General features: G+C 50.1%; 2 protein-coding genes and 1 pseudogene across 6 annotated transcripts; 2 read left to right on the top strand and 1 right to left on the bottom strand.

Annotated features, from left to right (window-relative positions):
- The first annotated feature begins 604 nt into the window (after positions 1-604).
- Positions 605-12200, top strand: PITX3 (paired like homeodomain 3). Of its 5 annotated transcripts, none has more exons than XM_060404413.1 (5): positions 605-815; positions 2323-2442; positions 9822-9955; positions 10115-10336; positions 10841-12200. In XM_060404413.1, exons 3-5 carry the CDS (start codon positions 9896-9898, stop codon positions 11426-11428), a joined length of 870 nt encoding a protein of 289 aa, XP_060260396.1. In that variant the 5' UTR covers positions 605-815; positions 2323-2442; positions 9822-9895; the 3' UTR covers positions 11429-12200. The 5 variants fall into 5 exon arrangements, with proteins under 5 accessions (XP_060260396.1, XP_027815950.1, XP_060260397.1 ...); NM_001178053.1 differs by having other exon boundaries at positions 654-815; positions 10134-10336; positions 10841-11743; XM_027960149.3 differs by lacking the exon at positions 2323-2442 and having other exon boundaries at positions 10134-10336.
- Positions 12201-12355: 155 nt separating this feature from the next.
- Positions 12356-15493, bottom strand: ELOVL3 (ELOVL fatty acid elongase 3). Its single transcript, XM_012102841.5, has 4 exons — positions 15208-15493; positions 14179-14310; positions 13376-13527; positions 12356-13119 (listed from the first exon to the last, which is right to left on the bottom strand). The coding sequence occupies exons 1-4, from the start codon at positions 15306-15308 to the stop codon at positions 12692-12694; spliced, it is 813 nt and encodes a 270-aa protein (XP_011958231.1). The 5' UTR covers positions 15309-15493; the 3' UTR covers positions 12356-12691.
- Positions 15494-20861: 5368 nt separating this feature from the next.
- Positions 20862-22463, top strand: LOC101114482 (formylglycine-generating enzyme-like; annotated as a pseudogene).
- Positions 22464-23250: the final 787 nt, after the last annotated feature.

Here is a 23250-nt window from a genome sequence, read left to right as displayed (position 1 = left end):
AGAGAAAGATGGAAGGGAAAAAAGAAAAAGAGGATCAGAAACCTAAGTTAGTCTTTCGAAGTGGCAGAGGAGTGAGACAAACAGAAGAAGCAAAGTGGTGGCGAAGGAAAAAAAAAGGCGAGAAGTGGGAGGATTGTAGCTGAGACAAAAGGGCAGAGAGACAGACAGCGACAAGTGGAGAAAATCACCGAAACTTGAGCGGCAACGAAGTCTGAATGCTGAAACCGCGCGGTCTCTCCCGGGCTGTGCGCACCCCGCCCCCCACCTGGCTCTATCCCCCCGCACCGTTCCACTTCGCTCAGGGTGGTTGCCTGGCCCCATCTCGCAGCCTACCCGCCCAAGCTCGGTGGGGATACCCAGTTCACGCAGTTCTCCACGAGCGCGGTTTCAGCCACGTGGAGAAGGGGCGTGGCCCAGTTACTGAGGCGCGCCTCCGATTGGCCAGGGGGCGGGGCTGTTGGCGCCGCGCCGGACGGACCCCGCCCCCGAAGGCGGGGCCATAAAATTCACAGCTGGAAAGGGTGGAGCCCCGGCAGTGCAGCTGGAAGGGGGCGGGGCCCGACGCGCGGCTAGCCGCTGCTGGCTGGGGGCGCCCTGGGCTGCCATAAAGTGAATGGGCGCTGGCGGGGGGTGGCAGTCCGCGGCGAGGCTTTCTCTCTCGCAGCGAGTCCGGGAGCGCCGGAGCGGAGCGGCGGCCCGGGGTTCAGGGGGGCGGCCCCCACCCCGGCCGGGTGCCCGGCCTCTGGCCCCTGCTTGCCTTCCAGACTGCGGCCGCCGCCGCCGCTGCCGGGAGTCTGCCTGCTGCGGGACTCACTGTGAGTGCTTGACCATGCGGGGACAGGGGCTTACCGGGCAGAGGGGCCATGGCCGGACTTCGGGATCCCTAAAACAGGACCTAGGGCTGCTGAACTGTAGAACGGTGCCTGAGGAGCAGGTCGAGACTGGGAGAACGGACTGTAGACCGGGGGCCAGGACTTAGAAAAGGGGAAACTTAGAGCCGGGACTCGGGGAACCTAGTAGGGGAAGACTCGAGGGATCCGAAGAGAAGTCGGAGACATGAGGTCAGGACAGGAGTTCTGCGAAGCGGCGCAGCGTTGGGAAACCAATTATCAGGAAGCGCCCTGGGATCCCGGGGCGCGGGGCCGACAGCCCGGGTGCTAAAGGGGTTGTGGCCAGCGGGGGGAGCTGGCGGCGGCCGCCCAGCAAGGGGGCAGTTGGCAATGCCAGACGCCCCCGGGCTGGATCTCAGATGCCAGGGCCTGGGAGCAGGGGTGCGTTAGTCGCACACGCTTTTCTTCCTAGCTGCTTTGCAGTTGGGATAGTAGCCGTGTTGTGAGAACCCGACAGCGACCGTGTCAGATGGCCGCTGTGCGGGCTGCAGGGCCGAGGTTGGGTAGTCCAAGTGATCAGACGGCGGGTCTGGCAGGTCCGCTTGGGGTGTCAGGGCCCTGATGGGTGCCGACCTGGGAAAGCCAGGGAATCGGACGGAATGTCCGCCGCGCGCGGTTCTCAAAGCGGACACAATGTCCGGGGAAGCTAGGTTGGTCTCTCTAGAGCAGGCGCTTTGTCGGCCAGCGGTGGACAGAATGTCCCTGGCCGAGTGGCATGTTCATTTACCACGCAGCGCCTGCCCAGCTGCTGCGTATACGGTGGGGTTCGCTGTGGTGGGTTGCCTAGAATTCCAGTTCACACTTTGCAAACTTGTCTCTCTGCTAGGGGCTACGGGGCAGGGAGCAGGGACCGAGAGTGAAGGCTGATACTTGGCCTTGGGTTGGAGTGGCACCCGGAGACATTCCCTCTCCAAACTAGATTAGACATGTTCCGAGCATCACCCCGGACTTCTAGAGTCCAGATTTGTGGAGAGGGAGCAATGGTGGGACTGCTAGTGGGAACCAAAAGTAGGAAAGGAAGGAATGACTCACAACGGGCACTGAGGGGAGCAAGGAGGAGCCTAGCACAAGCCCCTGACAGCTTCAGTTCCCTCACAAACTCAGTCACCCCTAATTCCAGTACAGCTGACCAGATACCCCACCCTAGACTCTGCCTGGATTTCAGCAGGCTAGAGTCTCCTTTCCCACAGTGGGCAGGAGCCCAGGCCTAAAGAGAAAACTGCAGCCCTTTAGCAAAGCAAACTCTGGGGTCTTGTTTCCCTTTTTGCTTCCTCAGTCCCACCAATCTCCCCACCACCCTGGTGGCTGAGAGAGGTGGGAGGGAGACACATGGGATCCAGACACTGGGATCCAACACAGGACCCAGATTGCCTTCTCTGGTTGGGAAGGATGTCTCAGCCCTACTCAACTACCTTATTTGCTTTTCCTACAGCTAGGAGAGGGCCCTGATTTCTTTGGATCCATACAATGACCGCCCACTCTGACTCCAACTCTTTAACCAGAACCCAGTTAAGCTGAAGGGAACAAAGTAGAGGGAACTCTCCTGATCTATGTAAGTAAGCAAACAGCCTGTTTGGCGACTGAGTTTCATGGGGACAAGTGCAGCATTATTCAGCAATGAGTAATCTAAACAAAGTGGGTTCCAACCTTTCTCACCCTCACCACACTCCCCATACGTCTTCCCCACACTCCCACCTCCACTCCTTAATTTTAAAGTTCATTTATCACTGGCTAGGACATTGTTTTCCAAACTCTTTTGTCCCTCATCCCTTTTTGATAAATATAGAGTCACATCCCAGTTACTCCCCATCACATTTTGATACCCTTTTCAAGGGGCTTGTGCTCCTATTGTCTTTGGAAAATATTGAAATTATGGGTGAAATTAAGGGATCTGAGTCAGTAACGGAATAGGGAAGGCGTTACAGATGGTTCTCTGAAGACCATAGCCCTAGATTCTGCTTTTGCCAAAAAGGCAATGGCATTATAATAAAGATGGCTGGAAACAAAGGACAGAACCTTCTCTTGTCCCTGCATAAAGCTGTTTAGCTGATTGCATGCCTGGTCACTGGCTCTTAGGAAGAATGTCATGGACCTATCGAAGGGTCAGAGAATGGTGGCAGAAGGAGGAGCTAGGGGCTGCTGGAGACAGCAAACTTGAAAGTTTAAGCCTCTGGAAAGTGAGATAGGATGGAAATCCACAAAATAAGGCAAGACCTAGATAAGCAGATTTGTTTGCTCCCCAGATCCTGAAACCAGATATGAGGGGGCCTCTTAGAACTGGAATGATGCAAGCACAGGATGAATGGGAAAATGTTCCTTGGCACACAGTGGGCAGCAAACTTCCCGAGCTCATTTCCAGGGAGGTGGTAAAGGCAGGAAGTAGAAATGGAATCCCTTAAGGGCTTGGAAGGATCAATGCATGTTAGAGCCGCAAACGGTTGCTGGGGTGGAGGGGGTGAGGAGTGGCAAGAGCTCAGTCCCTGGTCTTAGGAGAACTGGATTAGAACCTCTTCAATCTCTATAACCATGGACAAATTTATCTTTTTAGAGGTGAAATGGAATGGTCATTCCTGGCATTTAAGGTGGTTGTAAGAGTTCAACGAAATCATGTATTTGGAAGCCCCCTTGCAAATGGAGAAGAAACACAGAAATAAGAAACATTACTGGTATTATTATGCTCAAACTGTAGGTCCACTGTAAGCACAGAATCTTCGTTTGGAAGGGTGCATCTCAAACCTTAGATCAGCCTGCTAGCATCCGTGGTCCAGCCACAGGAAGATTCTCAGTGACAGATGGGACACCCTATCCTAGACTTCAGATGCCAGCCACTATCCCCATCCCTCCCTGAGAAGAGTTCTAGGGAACTCCCCAAATGCCTACTCTCTCAGACCAAATATCCTGATCTGATCTGATCCCTCCCTGCCTCCAGCTCAAGGATGTGAATATGGGCCCAGAACCCAGGTCCGGGAATGGAGGGAAAGGGAGGCATGCTGGAGCTAAGCTGGGGGTGAGCATAAGAGAAACACACTACCCAAATCTTTTCTTCTCCATTCAATCTCAGTGATGCTTCCTAGCATGTAGGGGAGGCAACCAGCCTGAAGATGGCAACTAGGTCCTGAGCTTTGGGAATATCTTGAGTGTGTAGTCTCTGGTCACTGACAGGGACCCATGATGAGTGATAGGGAAACAGAAGAAAAGACATGGGCTGAGAAAGCCACTCTTAGAACGCTCTCCACTACTTTTCCTCCCCTGAGGCCTTCTTTACTTTTCATCTGTCAGTTAATAGTTTCCCCTTTCCTATTTCTCCCCTGCCCAATCCATTCTGCTCATCATTGCCCAAAAAAGATCCCAAAGATACTGCGTTTATGTCACTCTCTGGCCTACATGCCTCCAGTGACTCCCACTGCTTGGAGCACTGCTTCTCAGTAGCAAGTTGGGGCAGGGGGGCAGGGGCAGTATAGGAGTGGGAGTGGCATGACTCTGCAGGCTACACTGGGCCCATCTTCCTGTGCGGTGATGTCACTTGAAGATGTCTCTTGGAAATTTGAAGAGAAAATACTATTTTTGTATTAAATTATACAGAGTGAAGTCAGTCAGAAAGAAAAATACCAATGCAGTATATTAACGCATATATATGGAATTTAGAAAGATGGTAACGATGACCCTATATGCAAGACAGCAAAAGAGACACAGATGTAAAGAACAGACTTTGGGGCTCTGTGGGCGAAGGTGAGGGTGGGATGATTTGAGAGAATAGCATTGAAACATGTATATTATCATATGTGAAACAGATCATCAGTCCAGGTTCATGCATGAGGCAGGGTGCTCAGGGCTGGTGCACTGGGATGACCCTGAGGAATGGGATGAGGAAGGAGGTGGGAAGGGGGTTCAGGATGGGGGACTCATGTACACCCATGGCTGATTCATGTCAACGTATGGCAAAAATCTCTAAAATATTGTAATTAAACTCCAATTAAAATAAATAGATTAATTTTAAAAAATGAATGTGGGATAGAATGCAAAATTTACTTCCAATTTTAACATAAGGCTGAAGATCTCAAAGAAATTTCATACTGGCGGCAGCTGTTTCAGGTTGTGCCCCTAGTTTCCCATACTATATTCTCTCTTACTAGTCTTAGGGATTTTTCATAGAAAAGCTGAGAATTCTCTAGCCTACATGGTATCAAATATGAACCCCCACCCTTCGCCCCTCATTGGATGCCTCCTCAGCCTGACCATTTTTTCCTGATGATCTCCCATTACCCCCACTGAGACACTGGCTCTTTTATTTAGAAGCTTCCGCCACCTTCTCTGCCTCTCTGATTTCCAGAGCAGCTACATTCTCTGAGCCCCAAAACTTGATGCCACCTTACATGGGCTTCTGTGTCTCTGAGCTTCCACCATCTGAGAATCAGTCCCATGCAGTCCATCATTTTATCCTATCCTCTGTTTGCCTCCCCAGACTGTAAGCTGTTAGCAGTTAGGGTCTTGTACCCTTGTACTGTTCTTGGGTATCTCCTCTGTCCATGGGATTTCCCAGGCAAGAATACTGGGGTGGGTTGCCATTTCCTTCTGCAGGGGATCTTCCTGACCCAGGGATCAAACCTGCATCTCCTGCTTGGCAGGCAGATTCTTTACCACTGAGCCACCTGGGAAGCCCGATCCCTGATTTACCCCTTGATAAAGTAAGTGCATCAAATCACCAATGCCTCCACCTGAGTCTTAAGGTTTCCTCTTGGGGCTGTGAACCTTGTCCACGGCTGTCTTCCTTTGCTTTCATTTGCTCACAGCAACTCAGGAGACTAGACAGTGTAGATGCCTAGCATCCCTAATGTACATGAGGCTGTGTCCACTTAAGAGTGTCACTTTTAGTTTCAGGTTCCATCCTGTTTAGGGCTCTAGTTTATACCTATTCACTAACTTATTGCTGGCTGAGCTGAGCAACAGCATTACAACTCCATCCCCTCTTATCTTCCTTTTCATTCAGTCTCTGCAAGAAAAAGGTTTTCTCCATTTCAGTTCCAGAGTGTACCTTGTGCCTTGGCCACTTACAACTACTAGGGGGCTCTCTGGCTGTGGCCCTGGTCTACCCTTTGTCTTCAGGACAAAAGTGGGTGCACATGGAAGTTACTTTCTTGCCATAAGTTGTGTCCCTTAGAAATCATGGCCTCCCCACTATAGCCTCTCTGCTCTGGGGCAGTCTCTATTCTCCACTTTAATTATCTTGGATATTTTGTTCTTACTGTGGTCCATGACAGCTTCCTGTAATTCCATGCTGTATCTCAGAGTCAAAGGTCACCTGCAAGCCCTCTATTCCCTAGGGCTGGGATTGTCACCTTGAAACCAGTGGTACTGGGCCATGAGTCTATCCCCTGCAGGGCGTGTCAGAAAGGCTGGGGTGGGGCAGGAGGCCCCCTACCCCAAGACCTGGACTCAGCGCCACTGTTATCTCTCAACTCTCTCTGGTCTTTCCTGGTGTATCCTACCAGCATCAACCAAACCTGTGGCTTCCATACCTACTGCTTATCCCTGTCCATTGAGTGAGGCGAAGTCCCTGGCTGCAGTCCCAACTCCCCAGCTTCCCGACCTCCAGCAGTTTGGGGGAGCTTAATCCTCAGCCAGCCTGTCTCCAGCTCAGACAACAGCTTGGCGCCCCCAGCCTCTGCCTGACCAGCCCACCGGACACAATCTGCTAGAGGCCTCTGCCCCCACCCTCTCTCTCTCTGTTGCCTGCCTAGCATTAGTGTTCCTGCTTTTTCAGCTTCACAGGCAGGGCCCATCTCAGCTGCCTTTCCTCTTGCTGCTATTACTAACGCAGTCAAGAGTCTGAAGCCTTCATTCTTTCCTCTCCTACCCATCCCGGGTCCTCAGATTAGCTCCCAGTTTGGGCTACTCCACCCATGTGACTATTTCCTTATTGACTGGGTGGTCTTTTATGTTTTGAACAGAGTGCTCACAACACACATATGCATCCCTCTCTAAAATGCAGCATACTCACCTTTATTCACGGAGCAATTTTTCACTGGGAGACAGAATCTAGGGAGGTGAACCAGTCAAGCAAAGGCAGAGACAAAAATGATACCTTCTTTCTGAGTCTATCCTGAGCACCTTACTCAATGCCCAACATTATTTCAATAAATGAGAAAAAAACTTGGAGTTTGACCCCAACTTATTTTTAAATGTTATGTTTTATTTTAACCTCTTCACAATACTGAAGAGAGGTAGAGAAGGAATTATAATCCTACTTTTACAGATTAAAAAAACATGCCCAGAGAAGTATGACCCACAGCTAGTAAATTGAGGATCCAGGACATGAACTCAGATCCTTTGAATCTAAATCTAGTTTCTTTGGGGTATACTGGATTACTTTCCCCGGTCGGAGCGGGATGAGGGGGCTTATCACTTTCTGCCCCCACCACGACCCCATACTATTCTTCCAGCATTCTCATACTCTCCCCACCTCAGCCAAACAGGCTATCCCCAGCAGCCACTGAGCATAGACCACTTCGCTGGCTCCTCAGGCTTCCTCCTCCCCCACAGAGTCCGTAGTTCCTGGGACTGAGAGCTGAGGTTCAAAGGGGCCAGGAAGGGGGAGGGGGGGATAATGGCTAGCTCCAAAACAGCCGAGGCAGCTGTCCCTGTCACAGAGAGAGGAGTCTGTGTGACGGTGTGTGTCTGTCTGCCTGAATGTGGGGGCACATGTGTGGGAGAGAGTGTGTGTTTGTATGCCTCTAGCTCCAAGTCCAAGTGCTTATTTTGTCTGAGAGGGGGCCTGTATTTGTCTGCATGTGTGTCTGTCTGTCTTTGGGAACACACAGCCTGAACTCTGCTTTCTCAGTCTCGTCTTTTTATTCTGGCCGTTATCTTTCCTCACTCTGCCTCCCTCTGCTGAAATAAAGGGTGAAACCAAGACACAGGTATGGAATGCTGGGGGAAGGGGGAGTTTGGAAAATGGGAAGTCTGGAGCCAAAGCAGACTGGAAGGATGAATGGCAATGGTGGAATTCAGCTTTTCCTACAGGCAAACCCAACTGTCCTTCTTTTCCCAGCTCTGCATTGCTCCTGTGGGCCTCTGGAGAAGTCAGGGGTGTGGTTTGCAATTTTGAGGGCATCTTAGGGTATGAAGAGATTTCAGAGCACCCCTTTTTCCACCTGTTAGTTCTAAGCCTCCGCAGCTACTTGGGAAGAGCTACTAGTCTAGGCTGCTCCTGGTCCCTCCCAAGGGCCTCTCCCTTCTATAGGAGCATCATCAGCCTACTCCTAAGCCTCTGACTCTGCCCTCAGACCTGGAAGGCGAGGGAAGCTGAGCACTCCCATCCCTGGCCTGACTTCTCTCCTTCCTTTGGGGTTCCCTTCAGCCCTGCTTCTCCAGCCCTAGGAAAGGGTCCAAGGTCTAGTCCTCTCTGCCTGTAGAAAGAACAGGGACTGTTTCTCAGCCTCCTGCCTTGACCTCTGTCCCACTCAAACTAGCTTGGGGCGGGGTTGGGGGGGCAGCTGTCATGTCTGAGCTGGTTGGAGGGGGCATTACCATGTGCAAATACAGGCTACTGCCCATCTGCGCCTCTCTTAGAAAGGCTCCTAATCAATTCAGAGCAGCCAAGTGACACACGTCTCTATCTAGGCTAATCCGCCACATTAATGCCACCTTGCACAGCCTGCATTAAGTCCCTCTTAATGGGGAGGCAGATGGACCCCTCCTACATAGCTCTTCACCCCTGCTCCTTGGTCCTTAGCCTCCATTGGTTCTCCTCTGACCAAGAGGCATCTGGAGTCTTGAGCCCACTAGTGTCCCTTTCCCTTCCTCCCACCAGAGGGGGCCTGGGAGAGCTAGCAGAAAAGGGGACCCTGCAGGGGGAGACTTGGAGGAGGACCCAGGCAGGCTCCTGGGCAATGTCAGGTGAGATTTGGCATGGGGAGTAATGGTCAGAAGTGGCTTTTATGAAACCTACACCCACAGCCTGAGGTGGGACTGCAGGAGGGCGTGGGAGAGAGTGGTGACTCGTGGGGTGCAATGTACAGAAGCAGACAAGATTCTTAAACTTGTTTTTGATCCCAGAACCCTTTCTTCAAATGAAGTCTCTCCAGAAAGCATAAATAAAACCGACGAAAGCAGGGCTGCCCTAGTTGAAGCTGACCTGAGTAAGATCAGGCTAGATTTCTATCCCTGAGGTTAGACCTGAGTTCCAGTCCCTGAGGGAGTTTGCAGGGCAGGGAGGACCCCAAAGAACACAGTTTGAAAAAGCAAACAAAAGTATATCTTAGGAATCTCACAGACCTGATTCAGATCATAACTCTACTACTTACAAACTTTGTGATCTTCATCATTACTTCATGTCTCAGTTTCCACACCTAAAAAAGGGTGATCATACCTAACATTGAACCATTCTTGTGAGGAGAAATAATGAGGTGAAGGCCCATAGACAGTACTCATAAATGATAGCAGCAATTCTCCTTACAGGGAAAGTATCAGGCCCGGTTCAAAATCAAATCTGTCCCATGGGAGAGTGAATAACACAGGTTCAGACTGGCTGAGAGGCACGTTTGAGTTTATGGGAATATTTGGGCATTCGTGTGAGAAGGAATTTGATTTTTTAAGGATGTGGTATGTGGTATGCAATGTGCTATAGTGAGGTTTTCATTAATTCAATGATTATCTATTGAACACCAACTGTACCAGGCAGGGTTCTAGGTGCCCAGCATGGAACAAATCAAAGTCTAGTGTGTATAACTGTGTATGAAACCTCTGAGTATGCACCTTTCCCCACTTAGGCTGCTGTTTCCCCATTCTAACCTAGGGCACCTCAGATTAGAAGGATAGCTTTATGTCGGTGGCTGAGAAAGGGGAAGATGGGGAAACACTTCTGTACTGGGAACCAGATAACCTGGAGATTTTATTCCCATTAACCTGGTCTGTGTCTTCTCTTACCTTCAGAGTTCTCGAGCCCCCAATGGAGTTCGGCCTGCTGAGCGAGGCAGAGGCCCGGAGCCCGGCCCTCTCGCTGTCAGATGCGGGCACTCCCCACCCCCCACTCCCTGAACACGGCTGCAAGGGCCAAGAGCACAGCGGTGAGCGCGCCCCCTTCTGGGGGTGGGGGAAATAAAAGCTCCATCCCTAACCGGGTGGGACCCGGGAGTGGGAGCCCGGGTGCGAGTGGGGGAGGGAGGCGCCCAAGGAGGAAGTCCCCGAGCCAGGGAATCTGCTCAGGCAAGGATGTGCTGTGACAGCCCCCACCCCGGCTCCCAGATTCGGAGAAGGCCTCGGTTTCGCTCCCTGGCGGCTCCCCCGAAGACGGCTCGCTGAAGAAAAAGCAGCGGCGGCAGCGCACGCACTTCACCAGCCAGCAGTTGCAGGAGTTGGAGGCGACCTTTCAGAGGAACCGCTACCCCGACATGAGTACGCGCGAAGAGATCGCCGTGTGGACCAACCTCACCGAGGCCCGCGTGCGGGTACGCAACCCCGGCGGTCCCCCTCCACCACCACCCTCCCCTCCACCTCGGGCCTCCCTCTCGCGGGCCGCTCAGCAAGCAGCTTCGGAAACGGCAGCCTGTAATTCTGCCCTGCCTGCCTCTTCCTCCGACCCAACACCCGACGTCCCTCGCCCAGGCCCGCTGCCTCCACGGCCTTCTTTCCACTAACCTCCAATTTCTTCTCTTCCTCCACTCTCTCGCCCTAGACGCAGCGCTTTCTCCCCTGGCACTATCTCTGGTTCTTCTCTTCACCTCTCCTAGACCCCCTCCTGCTGTCCCCGCCACCCCCGATACTGTCACCCCCGACTCCGTCCCGCATGCGCCACCCCGGGCCGTTGCTCCACCACCCCATTCTCCTCCAGCCACCTCATCTTTATACTCCGCCCGGCACCGGACCCCGCTTGGAACCCCCCAACCTGGGCGACCGGTCCACCAGCCGCCTTGGGGGTCCGGGTCCTGACGACCTTCCTCCCACGCCCGCAGGTGTGGTTCAAGAACCGGCGCGCCAAGTGGAGAAAGCGCGAGCGCAGCCAGCAGGCGGAGTTGTGCAAGGGCGGCTTCGCGGCGCCGCTCGGGGGGCTGGTGCCGCCCTACGAGGAGGTGTACCCCGGCTACTCGTACGGCAACTGGCCACCCAAGGCCCTCGGCCCGCCGCTCGCCGCCAAGACCTTCCCGTTCGCCTTCAACTCGGTCAACGTGGGGCCTCTGGCTTCGCAGCCCGTCTTCTCGCCACCCAGCTCCATTTCCGCCTCCATTGTGCCCTCGGGCGCGACCGCCCCAGGCACCGTGCCTGGGCCCGGGGCCTTGCAGGGCCTAGGCGGGGGGCCCCCCGGGCTGGCTCCTGCCGCGGTGTCCTCGGGGGCCGTGTCCTGCCCTTACGCCTCGGCCGCAGCCGCAGCAGCCGCCGCGGCCTCCTCCCCCTACGTATATCGGGACCCGTGTAACTCGAGTTTGGCCAGCCTGAGGCTCAAGGCCAAACAGCACGCCTCTTTCAGCTATCCCACCGTGCCGGGGCCGCCGCCGGCCGCCAACCTCAGTCCGTGCCAGTACGCCGTGGAACGGCCCGTCTGAAGGGCGCTGCCCGCCGATCATCCCTGAGGGTGGGGCGGTAATTCACGGCCTCGACGGACTGGGGTCGTTTTGACTGGCTTGCCCCCGCCCTCGGGGTCTGAGAGGAGAGCTGGGCAGTCGGGGTTGGGGAGGCGGCAGGTTCAGGAGAGAGCCTTCCCCCACCCCCAGGCCTGAGGGGTGGACTGGGCCCTTAGTCCGAGACCCTGGGACTAAGGCCAGGAATAGGGACCAGTTCCCCGGGGGCCAATTCACCTTTGGCCCACCTAGCCTTCTCCAGACTCCCTCTCCCTGGTTTTCAAAGATAAATGAAATAAACGTGCGCGGACTATCAGAGGCCTGGTGATTCAGAGTTTCGGTTGAGCTCCCTCCCCTCATCCTTCCCCATTTTTAAAGGAGAGCTGGGTTTACAGGAAAGATGTGCGGGTCCAGGCTTCAAGAGCTTCAGTCCTCAACCCCTCAACCCCTCAACCCCAGAATGGAGAAGCCTGGGGATTCCCGGAGCCAAGCGGCGCACGAAGCGTGCGTGTCTGTGTAGGGGAGGTGGGCGGTGTATGGCTTGGACAAAGCTGGTACTGCAGCGCCGCCTCGTGGTCTCAAGGAGGATAACTGGAAGGTCAGCTTTGAAGTCAAGTGTCAATTCTGCAATTTAGGAAGCCAACGACTTTAGAAATTTACTCCACCTTTGCGCATCTGTTTCTCACTGTTCCTATGAGGGGCTTTTGCCTCTAACAGCAATAAAATTCTGGTCTGTAACAGACATTTATTAAGTGCCTACCAGGCCTAGGATTCTTATTGAGTGTCTCTGTGTGTGACTCTCAGCCTTCCACACACTGTTGTAAGCTTCTCACCCACTCATCATCCGATTGCCAGCAGCCCTCCTCCATCACAGCAGTCCCCTCCTTCCTGTAAATCCCCAAACCCTGAAAACCTTGTTGGAGTCTTTAATTTAAAAACAGAGCAAGAAGGAGAAAGATTTCTGGAAACATAAATAACTCAGTTTGGGGGAGCCTCCTTAGTCCCACCCCCATCCCAGGGCCTGCTTGGCCTTCACATTAACAACAGAAACATCAAAGTACTAGATCACATCCCCACCCCAGGGGTGATAGTTCTTGACTGTCATCATCTCCTGCCACCTTGGAGTATACATCCCATGGGGAAACCATATAGGAAAGGCTTCCTAATCATTCCCTCAAACCTAAGCTCAGCCCCTCAGTCCCCTGGGGAGGAGAGAGGGCTTGAGGCTTCTTCTCTTTCTCCAACCACTCACTGGCTCTTGGTCTTGGCTTTGATCTTGGGAATTATGTAGTTTTGGTGGAAGAACTTGACAAAGAGAACAAAATAGGTTGCATACAAGATGAAGGACCAGAAGAAGTGTTCCTCTGTGGTGTGGCATCCCTTTTCCTGTCTCCAGATATAAGCCAGGATACCGACAGTGGCTCCTATAAACATCTGCAGGATCTGCAGGCTGGTGACGAGCATGGGAAACCATCTGGGGGACTTCACTTTAGCAGCCTTCAGAGTGTAGTAGGTGTACATGACGGCATGTACACCAAAGTTCATGGTCATGAACCAGCCGCCTGCAGCCACCTTGTTCTTGTATCCAAAGCTCGAGTACACCAGCACTGTGCTGTGGTGGTACCAGTGCACAAAGATGAGTGGCCGCTTACGCAGGATGATGAAGGCTGTGTCTCCTGGGAGATGAGGAGTCATAGCTGACATATCACCCAGTGTTGGGACCACCCTCCGAACTTGATGTAGGGGCACAGGGGGAATTTTCAGGACAGGGAGACGGGTCTTTATGGCAGAGAATCTGAAGAGGGGCTTGGGTGAGAGATGTTTTTAGGACCCAGGGGTGGGGAAGGAACTCTCCATGTGATGGGTAAAGGGGAGGGCTTAAGGAGGGATGCAACTGACTGGACACCAGAGAGACAAAGCCTTGCCACTCACCAAGTTCAACGACCTTGCTGAGAACAAACAGGAAGGACCAGAATTGGATTATGGGACTGTTGATGAAGGAGGAGAAGCATATAGTTTGCTTTGGGCTCCCCCTAAGTAGCAGGGTCCCCATGTAGCCCCACATCCTCACTGTCCCGAAGATACTGAAATGGAACAGAGGAAAAGGGTGTAAGGGTCATTCCCAGGCACCTTAACCCTTGGCCTAGTCAAGTCACTGATCCAAGTTCCACCACCTCCCCACCCTTCCAAAGGGGTCACAGCTTCTGAGATCCCAAGGCCAACTTGGTAAAGCCAACCAGTAATCTAGAAGATAGAAGACATGAGGGCTGGGGAGGGACCAGGGAGTGCTAGAGGCTGAGACTGAAAACTGAACTAGGGAGTAGGGTTCATAGGATGGGTAGGAGCCTGGAAGGAGACAGGTGGCAGGATAGGGGTGATCAAAGGAGTCTGGGGGGAATATGGGAAGAAGGGGCTGGGGAAGTTATTGGAAGGTCTTGGGAGAGAGTGTTAGATGCAGAGAGTATTAGAGGCTGGGGAAATTGTTGGAATTATCCAGACTCAATGAGCACAAGAGGTCTCATGAGAGAGAGGAGAGACTACTAGTCTAGGAACTGGAGAAGAAGGAAAACAGGTGAGTGGAACCTGGGGAGAGGAGTCAGAGCTGAGAGAACAGAATAAGGAGAGAGTTAGGGGGCAACTTGGGCAGTTGATGCAATTGAGGTTTTTAGAGAGCTTTTAGGGATAGAATGAGGGTCTAGGGTCTATAAGATAGGTTGGAGTGGGGAAAGTCTTACCTGAAGACTGCAAGGCAGAAGGACCAAAGGATGAGAGGTCTCTGCAGGTTGAAGCCCTTCTGTGACTTCATGTAGTTTTGCCCCACGAAGATAAGCAACAGGTAGATCAGAACTATGGCGAATGAGGTTGCCCTGGCAGGCAGAAGGCAGAGCGGATGGGCTTATGGGTGGGAGCTGGTTAGAGGAATGCCCACTCATACCTCCAGGTCAGTGCTCTGGATTGGAATCCTACTTCTGCCACTTACTAGCTGTGTGACACTGGGAAACCTACTTCCTTCTCTGAGGGTCAGTTTCCTTATTTGTAAGAGGGGAATAACACTCCTCTCCTGACAGTGTTAATATATGTAAAGTACTTTACACAGGGCAGCAGCTATAACCAAGGTTCCTGGGGTTGGGAGTGGGTGACAGCTGCTGGTCCATTTCTAGAAGCAATCCAAGGCTGTGATGTACAAAGAATGTGGCAATAGCTTTTGCCTGTTTGGTCATAGCAAATTGGCTGGAGCTCTGAGGGGCTCTAGGGCAAAGTCTGAGGAAATTTTGGAAGAGTATCCAGATTTTGCCTCCTTCTCCACAAGCAGGGATGATGGAACATTTGAGGAATAAGATGATAACTGTGAAGAGCAGTCCTCAGGCATCAGCACATGCACGCATGCGCACACATGCAGCCACAAAGGATGGAGAGTCGTCTATAAGGTGGGTGGGAGTAGGAGTTCAGATCAACCCCATTCTTCAGAGACCAGTTCTCACTACACTTTTCCCCGCTTGGTTTCTTTCTCCTCCCAAATTCTTCATCCCATCTTCTTATTTCTGCCTTTCTTTCTTCCAGATCTAACCTCTTTGAGGTGCCACACTACCTGTACCTTGGACAACAGGGACGTGAAGCCAGTACTGGGGAATCCGATACATTTACTCCTTAGCAAAATCTCTGTGGGCATTCTGTCTCGCCCTCCCCCATTCCACCAATCCCCCCAAATAGCGGTCATCAGAGTTGGGCCCCTAACATGGCCCTTCCCCTTCTACGAGTCTCACCAGTACTCCTCCAAAAAGGGCCTCATGTCCCGGAATAGCTCGAAGTTGTAGGGCTGGAACATCTGCTCTATTTCATCTGAGGTATTCACTGTTGTGACCATTTCGTTTTGCAGTCGCTGAGGCCGGGAGCTGGACGAAAGCTAGGGGACGGAGGATGGAGAGAACCTTGGGGGCAGGACTGACTAGATCCAGAACCCAAGGAACTCCGCAACAAGCCAGAGCCTCAGATGCAGGCACGTGCGCTGCAGTCCAGCCGGCTTCCACAGCCGCGGCCACCGCAGTATATAACGCGAAATTGCAAAGCAGCTGTCCTAGGCGCCGCGGCCCCCTCCCTGCTCCCAGCCTTCATCCAATCGCAACAAAGATACCCCCCAGTCCCGCCCCTGGGCTGCAAGCCGCTCTCTGATTGGTCATTCTTAAGGACAGCACCCCAGAAGCCTCCCACTACCTTAGACCTTCGCCACCTTCCCATCTTCTCGCACACCTCAACTCTGATGTGCTTAGTTTAGCCACTGTGGCTTTGGAGTTACTGGGGTGTGACAGGCTTCTCCTGGCACTGCCAACAATAACCTTTGCCTCAGTTGGTTTCAGTTCTGACCTATCTGGCAATGAGGAGAGAATGAAGGTGTCCCCCGTTTCTCTGGTGCCCCCATTCGGAGATAGGGTGTCAGTTTCCCGCCTCCCCAGACCCTGGGAAGAAAACCAGGCTGGGGATGAGGGGAAAGGGCAGCAAAGAGCCCTTCCTTCTGGAAGGCTTCCTTCTGGTCTGCAGTTGTAAGTGGGAGGGAGATGAATTGTAACGAGTTTTATTGTCGAGGTAGTTGGTGTTGATGTTTGGAGAGTGGGTTGTTGAGGCTGTTGTTTCTTTACAGCTTCCTGAATTCCTGCCGGCTCCAGCCTGATACTCAGTAATAACCCTGGGAAGGAAGTGGGGTCACCCTCTGGGCTTCTGGGATTATTGTCTTCAGGCTTCCTGGAGACTGCCAGGGGTTTATAGAAGAGGAGGTGATGCTCATCTCCCAGTATCCTGTGGTTCTTCCCTAGTCTATGTTTATCTAATCAAATCTACTTTTTCCTTGCCTGTGTACCCAGCCCCAAATAAATAAACATTAAAAAAATTTTAAGATCTTACTCATCTGTCTCTTATTTCTGTCCTAGACTTTATGAAAATGAGGGGCAAATACAAGGCTTGAAGGCAGTTTGAGACACGATGGAGATATGCAAAACAAATGCTAAGAGAAATAAATACAAAATATTTAAAATCATGAAGCGGCTATAAATGGTTATGTGCAATAAGACCACAGGCTCTGTAACCAGAGGACGTAGGTAGGAATTCCAGTTTCACTTCTCAGCTACTGTCTGAGCTAAGGGTGAGTGGGAAGTCCTGCCATACTAGCTCAATGACTCCCAAGTACATCCCTTTGTCTCTGTTTTGTGTCATCTTTCACCTGATTACTACAGCCAGCACCTCTTCATAATTAGTTGACACTTCCTTCTCTAATATAGCACTTTCTATTGCATTAGGGGAAAAAAACAGTACCCAAACCTGGCATATCACCAACCCCAGAGCCACTGACCCAGTGCATGCATGTATGCTAAGTCACTTCAGTCGTGTCTGACTCTGTCCAACCCCATGGACTGTAGCCCGCCAGGCTCCTCTGTCCATGGGATTCTCCAGGCAAGAATACTGGAGTAGGTTGCCATGCCCTCCTCCAGGGGATCTTCACAACCCAGGGATCAAACCCAAATCTCTTAGATCTCCTGCATTAGCAGGTGAGTTATCTACCATTAGCGCCATCTGGAAGACCCCTCTGACCCAGTGTGGCCTCAAACCATACTTTGAAAACCACTTCCTTCCATCCTCTCATCCAAAAGAAGGTTCTAAAACCTAAATTGGATCATGTTACTTTCCTGCTTAAAACCTTTTGTGGTTATGGATTGCTTCACACATAGCCTGACACTCAGAAGGTGATCAGTGCATATTTGATGGATTAATGAACAAACAAAAGAATGAGCAATGCAAGAATAATTCCATCTAGGGACTTCCCTGACAGTCCAGCGGTTAATACTCTGCACTCCCAACGCAGGGAGGGCAAGCTGGTTAGGAACTAAGATTCCACATGCCACACATGCAGCCAAAAAAATTAAATAAAAAATAATAAAAATAACATAGTTGTGACCACCTGTTGAGATCATTAAAAAATAATTTTCTTGAAAAAGAAAAGAATTCCGCATATGTATTACACGACCTGGATTCAAATGCCTGTACATATTAACTAGTCCCATGATTTTAGGCAAGTTACCTAACATTCCTCATCAATAAAATGTTGAGAGTCATACTTGCCTGCCTGCCTCACAAGGTTTGGGTCAGTCTATAAGTCAGGTAACGTCAATGGAAGGATACTTTGGGGACTTCCCTCATAGTCCAGTGGTTAAGAATCTGCCTTCCCACACAGGGGATGAGGTTTGATCCCTAGTCAGAGAACTAAGATCTCACATACCTTATGGCAACTAAGCCCAAGTGCTGCAATGAGAAAGCTAGTGCACCACAATGAAGACTCAGTGCAGCCAAAATAAAATAAATGAGTAAATGAATAAAATGAAATTTAACATTTTTTACAAAGAAGGGATACTGGAAACTAGATACAAGGGAATGTCAGGGTGAATCATTTGGGGAGGTTTACAAATGCATGTAGAATATGAATATTCAGTTCTGGGTTTCTCTCAAATATTTTACATTGCTTTTATCTGTGAAGTTTAATGGTAAGACTTGAGTGAGAGGTGTGTGTAAGAGCAGCAGAAGAAAACCCTCCAGAAATTATTTCCTAGGGGAAACCCTCCCTGATCTTTGGAGTTGGTCTGCTACCCCTGTTACATATCAATTGCTCTCATAGCGTGACATTTCTTTCTTTAAATTGAAGTCACTCAGTCATGTCCAACTCTTTTGAGACCCCATGGACTATAGCCTACCGAGCTCCTCTGTCCATTGGATTTTCCAGGCAAGGGTACTGGAGTGGGTTGCCAATTCCTTCTCCAGCGGATCTTCCCAACCTAGGGATTGAACCCAGGTTTCCTTCATTGTAGGCAGACGCTTTACCATCTGAGCCACCAAGAAAGCAAAGAAGAGAGTGGCCCATACAGGGACTCATTTCATTCAATGAGAGCTTATAATTATGATTTCTTGTTTAACACTTGTTTCCCCCACTAGTCCTTGAGCTCTATAAAGGCAAGGAATATGTCTACCTCTTATTAAATACCAAAATTGCTGTTTAGTTGCAAATTCATGTCCAGCTCTTTGTGACCCCATGGATTATAGCCCGCTGGACTCCTCTGTCCATGGGATTTCCCAGGCAAAAATACTGGAGTGGGTTGCCATTTCCTTTTCCAGGGAATCTTCCTGACCCAGGGATCGAATCCGCATCTCCTACATTGGCAGGCAGATTCTTCACCTACCAGAAACTTCTTTCTAAAACATACAATAGCTCCTGTCATTCCTCTTTAAGAACAAAATATTCGAGACTTTCCTGGTGGTCCAGTGGTTAAGAATCCACCTTCCAATGTGGGGGGACAGGAGTTCCATCCCTGGTTTAGGAACTAAGATCCCACATTCTGTGAAGCAACTAAGCTCCTGTGCCACAATAAAGACTGCCTGTATCACAACCAAGACCCAATGCAGCCAAATAAATAAATACTTAAAAAAAAAAATTATTCAGGAGCAAGGTCGGATTCCTGAGGTTAGTCCTGACTCTTCCTTTCCAGCCAATGTCCCATCATTCCTCAGCTCCAGCATCCCATGTCTTAGCTATAATGGAAGAGTCACAGCCCCATAACACAACCACCATATTATCAGACTTTTCAACCTGTTGACCTCTCTTCATATTGTCCCCTCTCCCCATACATCATTTTCTCAGCTGGACAAATCTTATTCAGCCCTAGCTCTAAAGTCACCTACCATGCAAAAGCCTAATCTTTTTCAGGCAGAGTCAACCCTTCCCTTCTTTGTCTTCCACCCACAGGCCTTTCCCCAAGCAGTTTGCCAGGACTGTGCTTCTACTGAGAGAGTACAGCTACTCTTATATTTCCTATACTATCCTGGTTCCCCCACCCTATTCCAAAGGATCATTTTTATTAGGTCTCTGCCCCTTTGAGGGATGTACACAGCTCCTAGCACAGAGTGGGCACTCAGAATGTCTGTTGCTTGGAATCGAGTAGGCACCTAACAGGATAAACAAGTAATAAACAATATATTTATTTTTAAAAAGACTCAACTTCCTTAGTAATTAGGGAAATACAAATTAAAGACTGTAAGTATAGTATGGTTCCAAATAACAACCATTAAACCAAGTAAAAATTAGATACCCAACGCTGGTCCAAGCTTTGGGAAACAGATATATTCACACCTGTCTAGGGGCCAGGTAATAATCCTTCTAGAGGCACACTTAGGTAACATTTGGCAAGAGCCAACTGGCTTTCTTTTGACCCAATCTCTCATCTAGTAATTTAAAAGCCAGTGAAACAGAATAAAAGAAAAAAAAATCTCTATGTACTAAAACACATCATTGGGACTCAAAAAAGCTGCAAACAACCCCCTAGTGAAAACTTCAATGATTAAATACTAATATTATAAAACAGCTTGCTGCTGCCAGTACATGGAGAAACACAAAACCATGTTTGCAAAGTAATGTGAAAGAAAAACAATATTTAAAACTATATGGCCCAACAACTATTGAGCCTGTTCTCTAGAGGCCGGGAGCTACAACTGCTGAGCACATGTGCCACAACTACTGAAGCCCGTGCACCCTTGAGCCTGTGCTTCAAAACAAGAGAAATCTCTGCAATGAGAAGCCTGTGCACTGCAACTAGAAAGCAGTGCCCACTTACCACAACTGGAGAAAAGCCTGTGAAGCAATGGAAACACAGCACAGCCAATAAATAAATTAGATATATACATACACACACACACATACATATACCTGTATGGCCCAGCAGCATGGTGATCCTGCTACTATAGCAAATAATGATAGCTCGTCTCAGATGATGCCTGATGTTAGCATGCAACAAAGTACCATGCCCCCACCCCCATGTGCAGGCCATGCAGGGAAACAGTGCCTCCTGAAACTACTTCTCCGGCCATGGGATGCCTTTCAGCGCACCTTTCATTGGTGCACCCAATGGAAATCAGATGTTCTGTGGTCAGAATCTAGGCTTCCCAGTCAATAAGGATGTCACACTAACAAACCCATTGTTGGTCAACTTATTGCAGAATGATATCTCTGCAGGCAATTTTGGGGTAAACAATAAGCAAAGTAACATCAATGCAAATAAACTGAAGAAGAAACCCCCTTGGTAGAAGAAAAATAGTTAGCAGAATCCAAACACTCCAGATACTCACCCAGCTGGTCTGGAGGAGGCTGATAAGCAGCCATTACCTGGAAAACAAGGAACTAGCTTGGAAAACTCAGGCCCTAAACCGCCAGAATTTTCAAGCTGACCACCAGGCCCTTCACAGAGTTTAGTCCCAAAGGAAACTCCAGCCACAGCACTACAGGGGTCTGTTCCCAGGTTAGAACTCAAGGCAAATGCTGCCATAGTGTCTGGACAGAACAGTGAGCCCAAAGAGGTAATTGAAAAGTCCAAAACTCCAAGCCAAAGAAATGCCCAAACTGAAGAGCCAGCTTGTGGCTTCTGAGAATATGGAAAATGGACATGGTGAGCCATCCTCTGTGCTTCAGCCTCTAGGTCTACTAAAGACATAACCAATGTGGTGCAATCCAAGCAAAGAAAATCCGAGTAAACAAGCTGGATGACAACGTGATATTTGTAAATGTGTGTGAAATTTACAAAAAGTGATTTTGAGTTGTGACTTTTTAAATCCATTTCTATATGGTTAGTTATTTTGACAATGTGGTCCTTCTCCTAGTCCCTGCAACTTATTTCGTAAAGTACAATGGGGAAAGCGGTTATTGAACTCTCTTGATGTTGCAAGATGAAGTTCAAGGTTTCTAAAATGTTGCCACATATTGAGCAGAGCTAATGCAATTACATTATTAGTTTTCACATTTCTTAAGCAGTTTAGAGTACAGGGTAATCTTCTCATGATGTGCTGTGGAAGTACTGTGTGTGAATAGCAGTCGTAGGGCAGAAAGAATCTTCTCATTTGGAAATGTTGTAAATAATTTTATTATGTAGTGTTTTGGATGTATTTGTTGTAGAAATGGACCGATGAATAAAGGAAATCTAAGGTTTTTTAAAAACAAAACAAAAAACCAAAAACTGTATCTAGCTCATCCTCTTGTTGCCTCTGCTTTTGATGAGGGGCCCAGGTTGGCTGGTGGGAGGCCAAGAGGCCTGGGTGTGGTGTTCCTCACAGGCTCGGGCAGTTTGGGCATTCCCCAGTGCCCCAGGGTCTGTAGCAGATGGGAGTTGCATACCTATACTCAGAAGAGGCCTGGAGAGCAGCTGTTTCTACCCACCAAAATGACCCCATCCCTGCAAGAATATTTACAATGGGCACCGATGATCCTCAGATAAAGTAGGATGGAGAAGCATCTGTGAAGAGAGTTGCTACTGATGCTTTTTACAAGGATGCCTATGAAGTCAGTAAGGCTAAATTTGAGAAGCTATAAACTCAACCAGCTGTTTGACAAAACATGACAGGTTTGCTGACTCCTTTGGCTTTGAAGAGATGTTGAGTGAGCACAGGAGGTCTGATAGCCAACAGGCAGTTACAGATGCTCCCTGGTGGTTACCTGTTAAAGGCATTACCTGGAGACACCCAGAAGGGCCCGACTCTACTGTTTGACCCAGGCCAGATCACCCGGGCTCCTGAAACCACACTGGGCACTGCACCTGGGCAGGGAAGTGGTTACCCATGAAAGTTGAGTGGGAATACTGCTGTCGAGGAGGTCTGCAAACTAGACATTTCCCCTGGGGCAAGAAACTGTAGCCAAAAGGCCAACATTGTACCAACTTTTGACAGGGCGAGTTTCCCATGACCAACACCAAAGACCACGGAGACTGTGTCTGCTAACGCCTTTCCTCATAATGGTTATGGTTTATATCAATATAGTAAGGACGCCTAGGAGTGGACTTCAGACTGGTGTGGACCGTTCACCATTTTGTTAAAGGAATGATTAATCCAAAAGGCCCTCCTTTGGGGAAAGACCGGATGAAGAAAGGTTATCCTGCATGCACCATACAGATATCGCTATGCTGCTCGAAGCCAGGACACACCTGGAATTCTGCTGTGCATCTGACCGCCTGCCCGCCACAGGCTGAGCCATGAAGTCTTCCTGAGTCCACCAAGAAGCAGTGTTTAACCTGTATGAGTCTTCCCTCAGAGTGCTGAACAATCGCGTATGAAAATTCCCACTCCAAGGTGGGTTACATAGCTGACTGATGGCTAAAGAAATCACACTGCAGACCAAATTGCTAATCTGCACCACCTTGTGTGGGGTTTCTCAGGTGGCAGTTAATGGGAAAGAACCCACCTGCCAATGCAGGAGATGCAAGAGATGCAGGTTCAACCCCCGGGTGGGGAAGATCCCCTGGAGGAGGGCATGGCAACCCACTGGAGTATCCTTACCTGGAAAATCCCATGGATAGAGGAGTCTGACAGGTTACAGTCCGTGGGGTCACAAAGAGTTGGATACGACTGAAGCCCTTAACTTGCCCACGTTAGCATGTGCACTTTATCATTTGGTGAATTTTATGTTTACTTTCAGAGAAGGCAATGGCAACCCACTTCAGTATTCTTGCCTGGCAAATCCTATGGACAGAGGAGCCTGGTAGGCTGCAGTCCAGGGGGTCGCTAGGACTCAGACACGACTGAGCGACTTCACTTTCACTTTTCACTTTCATGCACTGGAGAAGGAAATGGCAACCCATTCCAGTGTTCTTGCCTGGAGAATCCCAGGGCCGGGGGAGCCTGGTGGGCTGCTGTCTCTGGGGTCACACAGAGTTGGACACGACTGAAGCGACTTAGCAGCAGCAGCAGCATGTTTACTTTTGATAAAGAGGAAGGAGTAGAGGGAACGCTGAGTT

Source organism: Ovis aries, chromosome 22 (genome assembly GCF_016772045.2).
Source record: "Ovis aries strain OAR_USU_Benz2616 breed Rambouillet chromosome 22, ARS-UI_Ramb_v3.0, whole genome shotgun sequence".
NCBI lineage: Eukaryota > Metazoa > Chordata > Mammalia > Artiodactyla > Bovidae > Ovis > Ovis aries.
This window is presented reverse-complemented; position numbering and strand designations above follow the sequence as displayed.